We start from the raw sequence: 20,435 nt of genomic DNA on the forward strand, positions 1-20,435 counted from the left end.
GTGACAGCAGCCTAATAAAACTGCTGCTGTCTGTGTTTTTAATGTTAATCAAACAACAAAGGACAAAGAAAAAATCTCTCACTGCTCTTGACTTAAGAAATTTTGTAGGGCTGCAACAACAAATCAATAAAATCGATAAAAATCGATAATGAAAATCAACGAAATGAATGTCATTATCAATTAGTCGCGTCTGTCCACCGTGCACGATAAACTTCCGCCAGTCGCGTTAAATTACAGCACTGAACAACACATTTCTTTGGACAGAAGGCTGAAATATCTGTTGTTGGACATTAAATTTAGGTTTAAAAGTCAACATGTAATTCAAGTATTTTATGAGAGTGGTATCTGTAAAGGGATAACAGCGTGTAACTTAGGCCTAATTGAATATAAATGTAAGACGTTTCCAGGATAAAGAAAAGACGGTAACATAGGTTACTGTCCCTGCAGGACTCTCTTATCTTTATTATTATCTTCATTTTTAATGTAGGGATTTAAACTGTCCTTTTTCTTTATAGCTCTTTTGCACATAGCATAGATATATTCACTATAGATGTTTTCATAGCAGTTGGCACGTTTATTTGAAGGATATCATTGGGCAGGATGTGAAATAATGTGTTTTGTCAATAAAATAAAGAAAATTGGGCCTTTTTATCAGATTAATCGAAGAAATAATCTGCCAACTAATCGATTATCAAAATAATCCTTAGTTGCAGGCCTAAACTTTTGTAACTTTAGTAAGGATTATTCTATATTTAATTTATACAGTGAAGACTATGCAGTGTTTTTACATTTGATTACTTTATTCAATTTCTGTACCAGAAAACTACTGTAAGGTCAACCTGAAAAACCGGAAAAGCACTGTTTATTTATTTTGTATGTTTATTCTATTGTATTCATCTGTGCTATAGCTCGTAATTTGATGATTTGTCCTTTATTTTAGTATTGACTGTTTACACTTTAACAGTATGTGAAATTTATATGCGTTAGGCAAGTCGTTTTTGGTGTCATAACCTTATTTATTAAGGTATCAGGGGTTAAAAAAAACAAAAACAATAACTAGGCCTATTTTATTTTATTAATTTATTACTTTTATGTGGTGGGGCTAGTGAAAATTTTCTCAAGGCAAGTAAAAAATTGAACCACTGTCCCAATCAGGCCAGTAGAAAAAAATCCTTAGTGTTGTTGACCCCTGAATTTTTTTGTAATTGGAAGCACATAACACAATGATGCACTCTAAATGCCTGTTCTTTTCTGCTGTAGCTTAGTGAAAGAGCGAGAGAGCGGAAGGTACCGGTCACACGGCTGGGGAGACTAGCGAATTTTGGAGGTAAGGATATTTATAATTATGTATATATATGTATGTTCACTACCTTTCAAAATTTTTCAATACTCTTGAAAAATGTTTAAAATTCTGTAAATTCTCTTGAGATTGAAGTAGCCTATAAAAAGGCTGTTTTATTATACATGGTTGCCTCATGTAGGCAGACAAATTATGGCCAGCTGATTATTTTACACTTGGTAATTCTCCTGTTACTGGACTCTTTCCTTGGAGGAGTAAATGAAGCATGGATGACAGTAATTAGGCATATCTACAATGCCCATGGTAACTGAAAACCTTTGCTTTTGCCTGGTGCATCCAAACCAGAGAGCAAAGACCACTTCAACTGTACTGTTTTGCACAGAGACTGTGTTGCCACCAAATATATTGAATATATTTAGTATATATTGTCTAATGCGTCATTACTTTAGTTATTTATGGATTCTGAAGGCCATTTTTTGGATTGGTATATTTGGCTTTTCAGGTTGCTGTCCTTTCTGGCATTGTTATTCAAAGGCCTGTTCAAATTAGCCGCTTCTATATCCTCATACAACATGTCAGAGCCAGATTGAGGGCTCAAGGTTAATCTGCATTTTGACCAGTAATATCGTAGACTGCGGCTGCTGCTGCTTTGGATTATGGGACAGAGCTTAACCGGTCTGGGAATGTGAATCACCTGTTTAGAGCTAAGATAGAGCTTCCCATTCTGCTCTGGCAGTGTGTAACTTTACCCGCTTTTGTTCTTTAAATGACAGTGTATTGGTTATTTCTCAGAGGACTAGTGCTGAATACAGTTACAGGGAATGAATGGCTGGATATGAACCCTAGACGAGTGTTTGGACCGAAAAGTGCTGTCACATGGGAAATTTAAACACTAGCAGTCACAGTAGCTTTCTGTGACAGGTTCGCAGCATGCTAGTTTTCCACTGACGTACACTAATTGAGACGTTAAAACATCTACTATCATCTGCTGTTGGTGTGTGTGCATGCTGGGTGATATGTTGGAGTGTCTGTTATCAGATTGAACTCTTATCCACCACCGTTACAAGAAAACAACATCTTCTGACACCTGTTTACTACAAGCCTATCTGTATATACTTGAAGTGACCTATAGGGTACATCAACATTCTCTGAACGACCAAAGCATCATGGGATTGTGTGAACTTATAAGGGGAATGTGTTGACAAGTTTTTTTTGTCCTCTATAGGGATCAAAGCTACCGAGTCTGTTCAAGATGTTTTAAGATTTATGTAGCACAAATGTGCAGGCAATATGCTGCATGGGTGTGTTAATATTATATAGTGTATAAGCAAATTCAATAGCCATAAACACTACTACATTCTGAATAATTAGTCAATATTAAACCAAATATTTTCCATTATTAATCATTTATACTTTTACATTTTTGTATGATTTTATTATTATTTTTATTAACAGTATTTATTTATTTATTTGAATTGAGTCTTATTGTGAATAAAATATTGGTGCACGTTGTTCTAAATAATAAAAAGAAAATGAACAAAACTAACCTGGAATAAAATGACCACTTATTTGGTTCTTAATAGATATTTTGTTTCACCTAAAAGCGTGTCATATATGAAAATTAAAGTTATTTTGTTACCCTTACTGACAGTAAATCACTTAGAGGAAACATTGTTTGTGTTTGACTGTTGTGATTAGTTATAGTTATAGTTGTCACAGTTGAACTAGTTTTATGTGATGTGCGTCTGACCTCTGTCCTCACCTTGACCTCACTCCTGGACATGAGCTATCCAGTTCAACGGTTCTCTGGCTCCATTCCTTTAGCTCTCGTTGGATAGTTAAAGATGGTGATTAATTGCATCCAAGAATAGTATCCGTCACTTTGGCAGGCTTTCGTGTGGTTGCGTTCTTCATCTCAATTTTAGTGACTGTAGATGGCCCTTAAATCAGTGCTCTAACAACTGTTTTTAAACACCATGTTCATGTTGTTTACCTTGTGTTTATGTTCAGAAGCATACCTCTCTGTTTTTGTAACGTGAGACTTGGGCCCGTAGTGTCCTTGGTCATGCTAGCCAGGCAATCTGAGAGAGATCTAAACCACTCTGTGCCATTGTGCAAAAGAAAGTGCTTTGACAATATGTGCCAATATTATTCTGATGTTTATGAGTTTCAGTTAAGTAGTTATAAAAACACTACCATTCAAAAGTTTGAGGTGGGTAAGATTAATGTTTTTGATAGAAGTCTCTTATGCTCACCGAGGCTGCATTTATTTGATCACAAAAATTCAGTGTATGTAACACTAATACTAATACAAGTCTTTTCTTTCACTTTTCTAAATAAAAGCATTAATTTAAACACAACTTACTGTCCCCAAACTTTTCTATATTTTTACCTTGTTCTTGTTTTTGATTGTTTTTTTGTTTTTTTTCTGAATTGTGTGTAGACATATGGATTAGTCTGTATGTGCACAGTGGAACGCAAAGTTAAAGGGTTAGTTGATGAACGAAGGTCTTATGTGTTTGGAATGACATGAGGGTGAGTAATTAATGACAGAATTTTCATTTTTGGGTGAACTAACCCTTTAGGTGTCTTTAAAAAAAGGCAAATGCAGTACAGTGCATCAGAAGTTGCAGTTTTTGAGTACCCTGGCATGGCCCCTTGTGTTTTCCTCAAGTCTTAAACTCCTGCAGGCATGAAGAGACATAAAAACAGGAACCTGTTTAATCATCAACCTAGAACTTCCCCAGCAGGCTTGATGAAAAACTTTACCAGGATAAGAGTTGCCATCAAAACTACACGTGTTTCTATAAGGTATGTTAAAGGGATAGATCACCTCAAAATGAAAACTTTGTCATCATTTACTCACCCTCAGGTTGTTCCAAACCAGTATGAATGTCTTTCTTCAGCTGAACACAAAAGAAGATATTTTGAAGAATGTTGGTAACCAAATAGTTGACTTCCATAGTATTTATTTATTTTTTCCTCCACACTATTGAAGTCTGTTTGGTTACCCATATTTTTCAAAATATCATCTTTTGTGTTAAGCACAATAAAGAAATTCATAGAGGTTTGGAACAACCTGAGGGCAAGTAAATGACAGAATTTTCATTTTTGGGTGAGCTATCCCTTTAAGACTCGTGGAAAAAAACAAAACAAACAAACACCAGAATGAAAACATGTTGGCACCATTTCTTGCCAGGTTACTCTGAGGTGTTTACTTTCACTGCTTGATTTACAACTGACTTGAGACCCCTCCTAAATTTCTCAAAAGCGGGAGGGTTACATAATCAGAATATTACATAACTATTGAAGAAGATTGCAGCAAAACTCGTTATTGATTCTCAGCTCTACCACAGAAAATGTGCTGACCACAGTGGTTCGGAAATGCTATTTTTGGTGTTTCCTTTTGTCAGATTCACATTATACAGCATCAGTGTTGTTGTAGGTATTTTTTCAGAAAGCAATCCGAAAGACAGACGTAAATACAGCTCTTTTTTTGTTTTCAGGGTGGAAGTGCTGTTTTGAGGTGTGAGATAATGACTGTTTCAGTATGTTTAACTTCTGTTCATTTATGGACCATTTCCTTATTTCCTTTTTTTTATCTTTGAGAATAATTGCTTAAAGTCGGCATTAAACGGAAATTGTGAGTCTCTTCCCTATTGTGACGTATATCTGAGTGAAACGGCTTCTTGATCAAGAACAAATGTAGGGGGGGGGACTTGATTTTTGTCCTTCAGGAATTGATTGGATGGTTGTGGTTTGCTATTGCTGTGATGTCATGTGAGTGACAGGTTGTCCCGCACTCACACCACTAAACACGTTACTGCAAGAGGGAGGGGAAGTTATTTTGATTTAAAGATTACAACAAGAAAAAAAAAAAGATGTGCACAGATAATTTATAATACTGCAATATACCAAAAAAAAACAAGAATCGTCAATTTTGATTTAATGGTGACTTTGATAATCTCTTACAGGTCTTGCTGTAGGTTTGGGAATTGGAGCTTTGGCAGAAGTGGCAAAGAAAAGCCTAAGATCAGAGGAGAAGAATGGTAAGACAATTGTATTATCTACTAGAATTGAACTTTACAGATATGTTTTGGGTCCGTACAATGTATTTCTAATTATCCATCATTAGTCCATTTTATTGAAAGTGACTTACTAATAAGGTATAGCATGATTACAAGTGAAAAAACTTATCCAATCAGAATTTTTGGACTTTAAACCATTTCATTAACAGAGAGATAGTGAGTGAGGAGACCGGAAAGAATGGGAAGGAGATTGTGGGTATTTAAACTCAAGTCACCCACATATAAACACACGTGCGCTACTCACCAAAACCCACAACAGCCTAGATCATAACCAATGTGCATCATTTGTAGCAATGAAAAGATCTTTTCTTCCTTTTGTCCTTTCTTTTAGTACAAGCAGTACTTAAAATCTAATATGCGTATGGAATTATTTACTCTTAGACAGGCGAGCGCTATTAATTGCTCCTTTTGACTGTCTGTGTTTGCTTTAGCTAGACTGCATGTATAATAATATACACATAATAACATTTAGAGTTGCCTGTTCTAAAGTGCTCCTAAATTAGTCTGAGAGGCAGTTTTAATGTAGGGACAAGTCGATTTTGTAGCACAGACCATAAAATATTTATATGCATCTGTGTAATTTTTATGAAAAAAAATGCCAGTATATTATTGAAATGTATACAAAAGTAAGTTTGTCCCTCATTATTGAAATGTTTAACTTTTTTCACCACTTGTGCATGTAAATATGTGCACCCCTCCCATCATCCAGGATCTCTCAGCTCAACTTCAAATCTTCTTACGCCACAGAAGAAGATTTAGTCAGGCATACACACTGCCACTGTTGTTTTGCCATGTTTAAAGGCAACGTGAAACAGAATTCGCAACACGTCAACATTGTGATTTGTGAATGTGTAGAGAGTTATTAGGTTTTAATGAAAGATTATGAATGCAAATTTTTATTTTATTTTATTATACATTTATGCATCTTGTGAGCAACTTTCATTGATTTCAAGATACATATTTTATTACATTCTTGCATTGGGCCTGATTCATGAAATTTTAGTAAATATATGAGTAAATTCTGAGTAATTTGGGCATACAACGGACCTTCCCGAAAACTCTCCTTTGGATTCACAAACACTTCGTAAACATCAGATTTAAAGGTGTGTATGTTATTGAATTCCAATCATTTGTAAATAGGGTGTGCGTGCACGCTCATTCACAATTTGCATAATCCCCGTGTATGAGTTACAACTACGCAAATTACGTGTCCAGGAACGCCGTGGAATCTTCTGGAGTTTATTGCATAAATGCAAAAGAGACTAATAGGCCATATGCCTAACAATAAATATTCAATTAACATGTGTCCACCAAAGCGTTTTCAGCCAGCTGAAAAAATGCCTGGTGCTCTTCTTAAAATGGACAGCCAGTGGCACTTGAGAGCACTTTGTAGGTGCAGTGTTAAAGCTGAGATGCTTAAGTTGCTATGTTTTGGAATATCCACAGCAATAACTAGTTACTAATATCTAATTTTGAAGAATATTACTGAATATAAAAATGCAGTAACCAGCAATATTAACTTTAATATTTTTAAATCCTTTGTTGTTGAGTCGTTGTACAATTAGGATTATTGGTCGGTGTAGTACTTGTCCCGCCCCTCCTCCACTGTGATTGGACGGCTGGGTAAAAAGTGACAGTGACGAGCGCTGTGTTTCACCCAAAGTTGAACAGTTTTTAACTCTCAGCTACAAAAAAGAAAAGCAAACAAACTCGTGAAATATTATGGTACATACTGCATCAAAATGCACTGTCATCAGTTTGCCTAAAAGAACATAGAAACTTCTAATGTTTTATGCACCATTTACATGTGGTAGGGAGCAGGTGTAAATTTCTGTCTTACCAGCTAACATTCTGAAAATGTCAACATTTTCATGAATCCTAAAATTTACATCAGAACGGCTTTACGAACGATTTACACACACATCCGTTTTGCTCGTGTTTCATGAATGAGCCCCATTGAACATAATAAATCAACCGTTCATGAATCAAAAAATTATGATCTCAACATTGCTCTGTGTTTTTATTTTATTGTATTTTTTATTTTTTTATTTTAATGCTTAAATTATTTTAGTAATAATAAGGGTCATTTTAGATTTTATTTTGTCTTTAAATGCAGTACATTTCTTATGTTCTGAATGAACCACTGTTTACTTTGTGGTTATGTCTCATGTTTTTTTTGTTTTTTTTTGTTTTTTTTTTAAATATCTTTGACTTTTGCACAGTAACCACCATCGATACTGAGTTTTTAATATTTTATAATCAGTTTTCAGGTTAGTAGATCAGTGCAAGTTTGATTCCTTTAGTCGTCCCCTATAATCTTGAATTTTGGGTTACAAACTTTTCAATTTTTTTTTGACCAGTTTATTTAGTTTGGTATTTGGAACTACACCCTCATCCCTCATCTTTTGACTCCATAGGCCTTAACAGCTCAAAGTGTCATCGAAAAATGCAACAACAAAAAAATAATAATAATAAATCCTGCTTGCAACTATTAAAGGCTCAAAGCTTTGTTCATTACGTCAAGAGAATAGATTGTTACAGAAGTTATTTGCAGATATTTTATGGTTTAGCTGTCTACAGAGTTGCATTATGTCAGTCTGGCTGCATATCAGAATCAGAATCAAAATCAGAATGCACTTTATTCGCCAAGTGTGCACAAGCACACAAGGAATTTGGAATGGTTTCCAGGAGCTCTAGGTACTTGCATACATATACTGTATTACACAATAGAACACAGAGAAGGAATTAAATATGTAGAATTCAAGAAAAAAACAATGTAATATACATCTAGAAAAAAATAATATATGTAGGACAAAAAGGAATATACATTTAGATGGTAAGTAGAAGGCCTATATGCAAATGTACATGTTAAGTACTGTATATACAACTGTATAAATGTAAATATGTATTTTACATGAGACTTATTATTGCCTAATGCCTGGGTGGGATCAACACCATATGGGAACTGAGAGAATGTGCAAATGTGTTCTAAGGACAGCAGCCTGCCACTAGATCTTATCTATGTAGACACCAGCCATGCTGGATAATGATTACCTTTGACCTCATCATCACATCCAGGAATAGCTCTAATGTCCTCACAGAGATAATGAAGACCCTTATCTAACAGTTTGTGGGTTTTTGTTTACATGGACAAATGGTTCTCAGCAGCACAGATTACCTTTGATGTTTCAAAATGCACATACAGGGGTTGTCTGAGACTTTTGGACCTCTCTGTATAAAAACATGTATCCGTTTGTCCCATTAGGCATTACTGTACTCAGTGTACTTGTTTTTTAAGTTGTATTTTCAGTCCAAAATGTTAACAGACTTGTAATTTCACATAGGTGATAAGAAGGCCGTTCTGGACCATAGCCCCTTCCTTTCGGAGGCCAACGCGGAGCGTATCGTCAGGACACTGTGTAAAGTTCGTGGGGCGGCCCTCAAGCTCGGTCAGATGCTCAGTATCCAGGGTAAGAGAATGCTGTTTGTATAACAAGCCACCATGTTAGGCTAGGTCACTCCTCAAAGATTTGTTAGGTCCATTAAGATGTCCTCCTTGACTGACAAGAGCTCATAACCCGCATCTGCTTCCTGTGTCGGAGTGGTTTTAAGTCATGGCCACTCTCAAGTTAGGCTGGTATGTGATCGAGGCTTGTCTCTGTTTTACAGCCTGGTGATGTGAGTGACTGTGAACCGCTTACAGAAAGGTGCAGAGAAATTGGAGATGCGATTTATTTCCTCTCTGATATGCAAATGTCTAAAGATAAAATAACCGCAAATAAACTTCCTGCGTTATTTTCCACACGGTGATGGAAAATGGATGCTAACTTTTCTGCGTGCTGACAGTACAGGGTCCTTGTACAGTACCAGTTTAGACATACTTAAGAGTTTATATTTGATCTTAAAGATCTTTTCATCTAAAGGCTTACACTATCTTCTAACCAGTTGAGACGCAACAAGATGACAGCGACACAAGTAATTTGTCCACACATGAACGTGAAAATGATATTATTTTTTATTTTTAGTGAATGTTTCTTAAAGGGTTAGTTCACCCAAAAATGAAATTTCTGTCATTAATTACTCACCCTCATGTCATTCCACACCATAAGACCTTCATTCATCTTCGGAACACAAATTAAGATATTTTTGATGAAATCCGATGCACATATCGGCATTCGGATGTAAACAAGGAAGCCTGCATTGAGTTCACTACGTATGACAACGGTTCAAATTGTTGAATAAAATCTTTATTTTTGTTTCGTTTTTGCGCACAAAAAGTATTCTCGTCGCTTCATAACATTTAAGGTTGAACCACTGTAGTCACATTTACTATTTTAACCATGTTTTCAACTACCTTTCTGGACGTCAAAAGGTGCAATGACATTGCTGCCTATGTGTGGATCAGATATCCTCGGATTTCATCAAAAATATCTTTCAAAAACATAAAATTATTATTGATTCAAAACTTTTGAACAGTATGGTTGGTAGGAACTGATACTGTATATAACAGATAAAAGACAATTTGCTTTCTATTTCATAACTCTTGAAAAGTTGACTGTCATTTCCTCGCACCCTTGAATCTACTTCTGTCTGTATTGACCAGCAGCTCAAACATTTTCTAACTTCTTCTGTGACACAAATGCCCCTCTTTTCTGTGCAAATATGTTGATTATTTCTGGTAGGCATGTGAGGTCACTCTCCCCCGCTCTGTGTGCATTAACGTGTATTTGAAAGCCAGAACGAAAGCATTTGTGTCACCCACTCAAGAATGCTGCGCATAGATCAGTGCAGCACGGCCTCTTTGCATGACATTTCCAAACCTCGTCCGCTGCTCATGCACTAGCCTTCTGCACCGTGCCATTCTCATCAAGATAGGCAGGATTTTGGAAGCTGCAGATCGCACGACTGGCAGTGAAGGACAGCGACAGCGCTGGCATCGGCGAAGCTCAAAATAAGCCTGCAGCTATGCCAGAAACGTGACCTTTCACACTACACCTCAGGAAGTTCTGAAAGGACTGGCACACACAATTTCCCATCAAGACATGGCTAAACTGCTATGTACAGGATCTGGAGAGAGACCTCTAATGTTTTTATTACTTATTAAAAATTCCCATACTACATAGTTTTGCTGACTTCACTATTATTCTAAAACCATTCAAAAAGTTTGGAGACAAAGCTTGAACTTTCTATTTCTTTAAAGAATCCTGGAAACAAAAAATGGATCACGGTTTCCACAGAAATATTAAATGATAAAACTGTTTTTAACATTGATAATAGTAAGAAATGTTTCTCAAGCAGCAAATCAGCATATTAGAATGATTTCTGAAGGATCATGTGACACTGAAGACTGGAGTAATGATGCTGAAAATTCAGCTTTGATATCACAGCAATAAATTACATTTTGAAATATAATGTGAAGTAGTTATTTAATAATCAATAATATGTCACAATATTGTGTACAGGATCTGTTTCTAAAGCTGGAGTGGAGAGAGACCTCTAATGTTTTTATTACTCAAAAAAAGTAATGGATGTTACTGGAATATAAACCCAGACAGGTTGACCATCAAACTGTTTATTTGTGCAATAATGACCACTGGATTGTACATTTATACTGCTTATTATAAATATCAAATAAATGAACAAATGTGCATGAGGTATTGATTTGAGGTGAAATTATTTTATCTTGTAGACAAAGCTGTATTACGAGAGGCATACACACGACTATGCAGGAATTTGCTTGCTTGAGACAAAGGTCAATTGTGCAAATATAGTGGGCATACAAAAATACGAATGCCGCAAAGTCATTTGAAGTTTTTCTAATGTTGGTTATTGAACAGATGGGCATTACTGACGCTATGTAGCCTGCATTCCTCAGCCACAGTATCAGCTCAGAAAATGTAAGGTCATCAGACTAATCTGGGTCAAACAAGTGAACCAGGATAAAAACCATGGAAACTGTAAAGCTTTTCTTTTTTGTAGTTCGTTATGATGTACACATAGGCTGTGATGGAAAATCTTTCAACTCTCTCGCAGTCCTGATTTTCTGAAGGAGAGAAGCTCTCACTGGGTCGGATTGAGCGGGTTATTTAGCTCTCGTACACTCTCTCTCTCTCTCTCTCTCTCTCTCTCTGGCTCCTTAAGACTTGTTTACAGTGGTGTACATCTGTCATACAGTTCCTCTTCGTGAAACCATCTCTAAAATCCTGTTTACATGTATAGATTGACTGTGCACTGCAACTGAGTAAACCTATAACATGACAACAGATTTAATAAAGATTAAGAAACATGAAATGTGAGACTGTTTTGTATTATACAGTATTTGCAACTCCATTTTTATATGAATATGAATTTGAAGTTGAAGTTGAAAACACAGGTGCTGTTTATACCTGGTATTGACATCTGCCTCAAGTGATCCAATCATAAGTGGGCAGCACTAAATACAGACTGATCCAATCATGACCATATCACATTTGTTGTGTAAACATTAATGTGTCCTACAGTGTCAACTGGATAAAATAAGCCATTATAAGCGTAGCATGGAGGCAATCAGCCTGTGGCACTGCTCAGGTGTAATGGAAGCCCAGGTTGCTTTGATAGCGGCCCTCAGGTCATCTGCATTGTTGGGTCTGGTGTCTCTCATCTTCCTCTTGACAATACCCCATAGATTCTCTATGGGGTTCAGGTCAGGCGAGTTTGCTGGCCAATCAAGCACAGTAACACCATGGTCATTGAACCAGCTTTTGGTACCTTTGGCAGTGTGGGCAGGTGCCAAATCCTGCTGGAAAATATAATCATCATCTCCATAAAGCTTGTCAGCAGAAGGAAGCATGAAGTGCTCTAAAATTTCCTGGTAGATGGCTGCGTCGACTGTGGACTTCAGAAAACACAGTGGACCAACACCAGCAGATGACATGGCAGCCCAAATCATCACTGACTGTGGAAACCACACTGGACTTCAAGCAACATGGTTTCTGTGCCTCTCCACTCTTCCTCCAGACTCTGGGACCCTGATTTCCAAATGAAATGTAAAATTTACTTTCATCTGAAAAGAGGAATTTGGACCACTGAGCAACAGTTCAGTTCTTTTTCTCCTTAGCCCAGGTAAGACGCTTCTGACGTTGTCTTTGGTTCAGAAGTGGATTGGTACGTGGAATGTGACAGTTGTAGCCCATTTCCTGAAGACGTCTGTGTGCGGTGGCTCTTGATGCACTGACTCCAGCTTCAGTCCACTCGTTTGGAGCTCTCCTAAGTTCTTAAATCGGCTTCGCCTGACAATCTTCTCAAGCCTGCGGTCATTCCTTTCACTTGTACACCTTTTCCTACAACACTTTTTTCCTTCCAGTCAACTTTCCATGAATATGCTTTGGCACAGCACTCTGCGAACAGCCAGCTCTTTCAGCAATGACCCTCTGTGGCTTACCCTCATTGTAGAGGGTCTTGATGATCGTCTTCTGGACAGCAGCAGACTTCCCCATGACTGCTGTTGGGATTACTGACCTAAACCCAGTATTTATACCCTGAGAATGGTAATTTAATAGAACTTGAAATTAAATATTCTAATAATTTGAGATAGTGATTTTTTATTTTTTATTTTGATGAGCAGCAAGCTGTAATCATCAAAATGAAAACAAAAAAGTCTGGAAATATTTTACTTTGTCTAATAAATCTAGAATATATTTATATATAAGTTTTAATCCTGTAAAACAATATCACGGTTTTGACAAAAATGTTACGCAGGACTATGTTTTCAAAATTGATAATAATAAGAAGAAATGTACTAAATCACCATATTAAAATTATTTCTGAAGGATCATGTGACACTGAAGACTGGAGTAATGATGCTGAAAATTCAGCTTTGCATCACAGGAATAAATTACTTTTTTAAAATATATTAAAATAGATAATTTATGTTCACCACTATAACTTCTATAAACTTCTTTCAAAAACCTTTGAAGGATAGTACCCTAATACATCTGTACGCTGTTTACAGTTGACAATCATTTATTAGTAATTAGCATTTAGTCACAGGAAACACATTTGATATTAGTAATACATGTAAGTGGCACTCTTGTCTCTGCTGAGCATTTTTGATCGGATCACCCAGCAAGGATGTTAATACCAGCTATAAACAGGACTATTGATTTCATTTGACATTTGTTGAAGAATAGCATTTATACTATACTAACATTGTATGCGTGTTTAATAATGTTTCAGATGATGCATTCATCAACCCACAGCTGGCCAAAATCTTCGAACGTGTGCGTCAGAGTGCTGACTTCATGCCCATCAAACAGATGACGGTACCATCTACTTAAACTACAAAATATTTGAATGTTTCACATCAGAAAAATTAAGTATTAAAAAAACTGCTCGTCTGTTGCTGGTTGATCTGTGCAGAAAGCCCTGAGCAATGACCTGGGCCCCAACTGGAGGGATAAACTGGATTTGTTTGAGGACAGACCCTTTGCTGCTGCTTCCATTGGTCAGGTCCATCTGGCCAAGATGAAAGACGGTCGAGAGGTCGCCATGAAAATCCAGGTTGGTTGTAGACATCAAATACTATTTTAAACTTGTTGCCGATCAATAATGCTTTAAGGTCGTTAAAGGTGTGTTTACAGTTCATTTTCAATGGGACACCACACAAGATAAAAAGATTTAATCTTTTTGCAGCTGCTGTTAGTCAGTGACCAATCAGAGTTGATTTTTCTATTAACAACCCATTTGTAGGTTTGTTTTATATCCATTTTTGGTAACACTTTATTTTAGGGTTTTTTAACTAGTTGCTTATTAGCATGCATATTAATAGAATATTGGCTATTTATTAGTACTTATTAAGCACACATTAATGCCTTATACCTTATTCTACATTCTTAATCCTACCAATACCTAAACTTAATAACTACCTTACTAACTATTAATAAGCAGTAAATTAGGAGTTTATTGAGGGGAAAAGTCATAGTTAATAGTTTATATGTGTTCCCTATACTAAAGTGTTACCCGAAATAAAGGACATTGTTTTAATTAGATTTGTTCATTTTAGTAGCTATCACTTAAAAGCAACATACAAATATTTATATTAATAGAATCATTTAGATGTTTTCTTTGTTAGCATTAAGCTGAAGCAGTAGTAGGATATTATTGCGCTTGCATTAGTGCATTCCACACCAAAATCACAAACAAAGCTTTTTACCCTTTAATGGTGCAATAAAAGTCTCCAAACAGGTTCATTTGGAGCAACAACTGCTTGAAGTCCAAAGAGCAATTACCACTGCCTGCTTTTGCAAACAATTGCGACCTGAATGTTTATGTTTAGATAACCTAAATCTGAATGTGTCGTCTCTCAACTTTTTTTAGTAAAACAAACAGTTTTGAAATGTTACAAAATAAGCTAGCTGCCAAAAAAATGTTTGCAACAAGGTCAGGGCTTGTTTTGCTGGAGGCCACTTGTGTTTTCACCAGCACATGTGTTCTTTCCCCTGGATGCTTTTATGGTTTTAACATGTTTTGGTTTACGAAATGAACTGTCTCTGCGTAATGTTTTCTGAGCCCCGTGTAACATACTTTTGGTTTCTGCAGTACCCCGGAGTCGCACAGAGCATCAACAGCGACGTGAATAACCTGATGACGGTCCTGAGCATGAGCAACGCCCTTCCTGAAGGTGATGACCTCGTCACTCATGTTTTATAACTTTAATACACATACATTTGATTTTTAGAATTTTAGGTAAATAAATTGCTGGAGATGTATCCTGGCGGTTTGTGCACATGAGTTGACGCGGTCAGCTCGGGTCGTTTACCAATCCCAAATCTGAGAGCAAACACTTCCTGTCTGCTATGTCCTATAACCAAGCTTGGGAGGGTTACTTTAAAAATGTATTCTGTTACAGTTACAAATTACTTGATAAAAAAAGTATTCAGTAACATAATCCAAGTACCACAATATGAAAGTTGTAAATGTAATCTGATTACTTTTGGATTACTTCAAGGTCACATATATATATATATATATATATATATATATATATATATATATATATATATATATATATATATATATATATATATATATATATATATCCTTTACTATAAATACACTTGATTTTTAAATTTAATTTTAATTATTTCTTCTCAATTTCTGCAAGTTTTTAAATGTTACACTTTCCATATTTTTGAATGGGTCTCAACAACAAAAATATTTTACAAATCTGATAAATTATCTATTGCAATATTATCGTTGTTGTTGTTTAGAGCTTAAAAATATAAGTCACATCAGATCATAACCAAACTGAACAAGCTCGGATCAGACATTTGTTTATGTTTGTTCTGCTTTAATTTTAATGTTTAGCATTTTGGTTACTTTTAAAACCTATTAAAACTAAGCAATCATGTCTCATTTCCACAACTTGGGAATACATAGCCCTGAATATATATATATATATATATATATATATATATATATATATATATATATATATATATATATATATATATATATATATATATATATATATATATATATATATAATATAGAAAGTGTTTTCGTAGCTGGAAGGCAGAGCTTGCACTGTACAACCATGTTGTTTGCACTTTGAAAACAAAATAGCAGCGAAATTTCCATGAATTGAAAGTGTTTTTCCCCGCCGGCAGCATCGTTACAGTTAGCAGCAGTGATTCAGTCTGCGTCTGAGGAGATTGTAGACGGGTGTTATTTGCACATGCACCAGTGGGTGGGTCATGTGAGTCATCACTGGCAACAGAACCAGGAAATACTGTATAAACAAGCAGCGCTTAATATGTGTTATTATGGCAAAATAATGATTTATTTAGTGTTAAATTAAACGATTGTAATCCTGATAGTATCCCCACTTTTTTCAAAATGTAACTGTAATCTGATTACTACGTTTTTTTTGACGTAACTGTAACGAATTAGAGTTACTGGATTTTTGTATCCTGATTACATAACGCCGTTACATGTATTCCGTTACTCCCTAAACCTGCCTATAACTAAAAACATAAAAGTTAGTGGTCGGTAAGAAATTATTATAATAATTTATTTATTTATTTTTTTGTGAAAGATGTCTCTTGCTCTCATCAAGGCTGCATTTATTTGATCAGAAATACAGCAAAAACAGCAATATTGTGAAATAATAATTTAATTTAATTTCTTTTATTTTTCAGTATTTTCTTTATAAAATAAATTTAATAAATTGTCAGTTGATCCTTTAGAAATCATTCTAATGTTGAGTTGGTGCGCAAAAAACATTTCTTATTATCTTCAGTGTTGAAAATATATATATATATATATATATATATATATATATATATATATATATATATATTGACCCCTAGTTCTAAAATATTTTGGCTAGGTATATTTTAAGCTGAAATAATAAACTGATGAAATTGTACTGATTTTGAAACTCATTCATTGACCCCATTCTTTCCAAGAACTTGGTGTCAGTGCACTCAGATCTATATTTAGTGTGTTTCAAACTGAGAACTGAGAGCTCAAGGCCTGTTGGGTCTTAGTGGGCTGATAGATCTCAGACTGCATGACTGACCAATGAGAGTCCATGAGCTGCATCATCATTACAACAGCGTCCACTGCTGCATGATCAATGCCAGTTAAATATTCAGCTGTCAGAGAAGCCTAATCCTCCAAATATAGTCTGAACTTTCATTTAAGCTCGTAAATACCACCATAGCATTGCCGGTCCTTCTTTTTGCCAGAAGAAAGACATGACACAAAGCAGACACCCAAAATATGTTTCATGTCATGCCAACCATTGTGAAAAAGAAGTACACTTTAGCATACTTTTAAGAAGAGTACTTATTATGGAAATAATATACTTAAAGGTGCTGTATGTGAATTCTTTTTTTTGGACTGTACTGAAGCATAATGCCATACTATGTTTGCAGATATTTAAGAAGTTCACCTACTTGTTTCTTCGAAAATTAATGCTACAGCCAGTTTATTCTACTTTGAAATGTGCGTTCCGTGTCGGAATGTCTGTTTTTGTTTTGGTCTGTGTGATCCCGCCTGCTGCCAATTTATCCAATGGTATTTCGACACCCCGGGTTGCCAGTTGGTGGAAAAATATGGCCTATTGCAGCCATGGAAGCCAGCAAACAAACTGGGTCGGAGGTCGCAGATTCTGCCCGACCTAAAAAGCCTTGTTGTCCATCTAAAAAGCTTTGTGAGTAGAGGCATATTAAAACACAGATAAATGAACTCATCAACTTGCAGTGTACGGCTTGTCGCTTTCCTGTTGCTTCGTTCCTGTTGCATGTCCGCAATCTGGCAACCCGCGTGAGCGTCAAGTCTGAGGAGGAGGGATGGGGAAACAACTCTCTCCAATATTTGGGTTCTCTCCAATAGTTGCGCTGGGTAACCAACAAATTAAAGCTCCTCTTCTCTTATATCAAAATCCTCCAACATTTCTCTTTTTTTTTTCATTTTAGACTTCTAATTTTTGACCAGTGTTTTGTCCTCTGTGCTTCCGCATTTGTCAATGCGTCATGCGTCGGGTCAAAGTTTACTCTTCCATCCTAACTCGTCTTGCATAGAATGTGTACTGCTGTTTTGCCGGAAGCTACAGTAGTTTAAAGAGTTTTAAATATGGATATTTTTCTTACAAAAATCCATCGCTTCACTTCAGAAGGCCTTTATTAACCTCTTGGAGTCATGTGGATTATTTTTATGATGGATGGATGCACTTTTTTGGGCTTCAAAATACAGCGCCCCCATTCACTACCATTATAAAGCTTTTAAAAGCCAGAATATTTTTTAATATAACTCCAATTGTGTTCGTCTGAAAGATCGTCATATATCATAAGTCATCATATACACCTAGGATGCCTTGAAGGTGGGTAAATCATGGGATATTTTTGGATGAACTGTCCCTTTAAGTATATCTTTATTTATAATTTCATAATTACTTGTATTGTCTTTGAAATTTGGTTAAAGCATACTGCCACATATACTGACAAGCATTTATTGTAAACTAAAATATGCTTTAAAATATATAATTATTTAATGTACTACTATACTTTAATGTTATTTCTATTGAAACGCATGTCATGTATTTGAAAATACTTGTAATTAGCTTCTTTAAAGTACAACAAATGATTTAAAGTAGTACAGTTTTTTTTTTTTTTTTTTTTTTTTTTTTTTTTTTTTTTTAAATATATATTTAAGATTTGAAGTACACTACAAGTGCACACTCAATACAATTAAGTGCACTTTTTTCACAACGAAAGTATACACACCCAAATTTCAAGAATTGTGACTGCAACCTCTTGGTGAATTTTTTTCCAAATAAACACTCACCTACTGACTCATCTCTGACTGTGTCTCCGAACATGTAGGTCTGTTTCCAGAGCATTTGATAGATGTGATGCGACGTGAGCTGGCGCTGGAGTGTGATTACATAAGGGAAGCCAAGTGTGCTCGGAAATTCAAGTGAGTGAACAAAAACAAGCAGGAGACGTTTTTCTCACTGCTAATTCAGAGCATCCCATCATTGTATCCGTTAATCTACCCCTCTATAAAATCACGGGCGGTCTGAGGGCTCACAGGCGGCCTGCTGGCTCTTACAAGACATTTCAGGCAGCTATGTAACTGATATTTGAGCTAAATCTATCCTGTGCCATAACACCCTTTGAGAGGAAGGTTTACGCACACAAAAATAAACATTACAACTGCTCAGAATGATTGTGCACTTCTGTATCCTCATATAACAGCTTCTCTGGAGCGTTGTGGCCTCAACACCGGGCTAAAAATAATCGTTTGTCATTTTCAGACTAGCTTGTAGGCCAGGGTTTGAATGATTTGATTTTAAGGAACAGTTTGCACAGTAACATATTTTAAATATAGCACAAATGTAATAATAACCATTGATAATAAGCCCATACTCGGCGTCCTGTCCTCTTCTGGGGACCCTGACTTCACAGAGAGGGTGAAGAATGAAACATTCCAAGAGAGAGATAGTTACGTACGTATAGTTACGTACATGCTTTCAGGATGGGATGTGTGTCTTTTACCTTTGAGCAAATCAATGAGAGTATCAGTGTTCAGTAGATTAGCTCATTTTAAAATAATGTAACATGTTTGCTTCCTGCAAGTATTAACGTAGTGTAAACAAACATTGCACACACAGCCTTACATCCGAAAGAGCTGAGGAAATAATCTAACACGTTCTTCTAGATATCTTCTCTTTGTCAGGTAGTCTAATTGATTTTATTGAATTGGTTCATTTGGACAATTAACCTTTTCACCTCTGTTGTCACTGTTGCTAATTTTACAGAATATATATTTCTCATGTGTTTGAATAATTATTGCGTTTAAATCTATACAACTCACAAGTCCTCCATAGATTTACATTAGAAAAGAGCAAAAGCTTCTCTTACAACAGTTGCTTATTGGTCAGTATGTTTTAGGTTAGTAAAGCTTTATTAAAACAGTGTAGCTTTACAGAAAATATGAATATATTGGAATAATATAAACAGTAAAAATAACTCTGGACTTAGTTGAACCGGTTCGATTCACAGATTAATTTTCAGTCATCACTCAGTACACACTGCAAAATTAACTGTCATTAAATACTCACCCTCTTGTCGTCCCAAACCCTTAAGACCTTTGTTCATCTTCGGAACACAAATTAAGATATTTTTGGTGAAATCCGAGGGTCTCTGATCCACACATAGGCAGCAACGACATTGCACCTTTTGAGGTCCAGAAAGGTACTAAAGACATCGTTAAAACCGTCGACGTGACTACAGTGGTTCAACCGACGAGAACACTTTTTGTGCAAAAAATAAAAAATAAATAAATAACTTTATTCAACAAATTCGTCTGTCCCCTGTCATACTGCTACACTATTTTCATTGCAGAGCTTTAGTGTTTATGTCTGAACGGCGACTCCGTATTGGCCGGCTGTGGTCACGTGAGCAGCACGACACATGCGTGAGCCCGCATTGAACACTGAAGCTCTGCAACGACAATAGTGTAGCAGTATGACAGGGGACAGACGAATTTGTTGAATAAAG

General features: G+C 35.9%; 1 protein-coding gene across 1 annotated transcript in view; it reads left to right on the plus strand.

The window, feature by feature from the left end:
• Nucleotides 1-20,435, plus strand: part of coq8aa (coenzyme Q8A, genome duplicate a) — a 35,213-nt gene that overhangs the window by 9,354 nt on the left and 5,424 nt on the right. The window contains exons 4-10 of the mRNA XM_051874129.1: nt 1,261-1,327; nt 5,275-5,349; nt 8,733-8,858; nt 13,603-13,688; nt 13,786-13,926; nt 14,965-15,046; nt 18,756-18,849. Coding sequence (XP_051730089.1) covers nt 1,261-1,327; nt 5,275-5,349; nt 8,733-8,858; nt 13,603-13,688; nt 13,786-13,926; nt 14,965-15,046; nt 18,756-18,849 — 671 coding nt within the window. The remainder of the gene's footprint in view (nt 1-1,260; nt 1,328-5,274; nt 5,350-8,732; nt 8,859-13,602; nt 13,689-13,785; nt 13,927-14,964; nt 15,047-18,755; nt 18,850-20,435) is intronic.

Source organism: Ctenopharyngodon idella, chromosome 20 (genome assembly GCF_019924925.1).
Source record: "Ctenopharyngodon idella isolate HZGC_01 chromosome 20, HZGC01, whole genome shotgun sequence".
In the NCBI taxonomy this organism is placed as follows: Eukaryota; Metazoa; Chordata; class Actinopteri; order Cypriniformes; family Xenocyprididae; genus Ctenopharyngodon; species Ctenopharyngodon idella.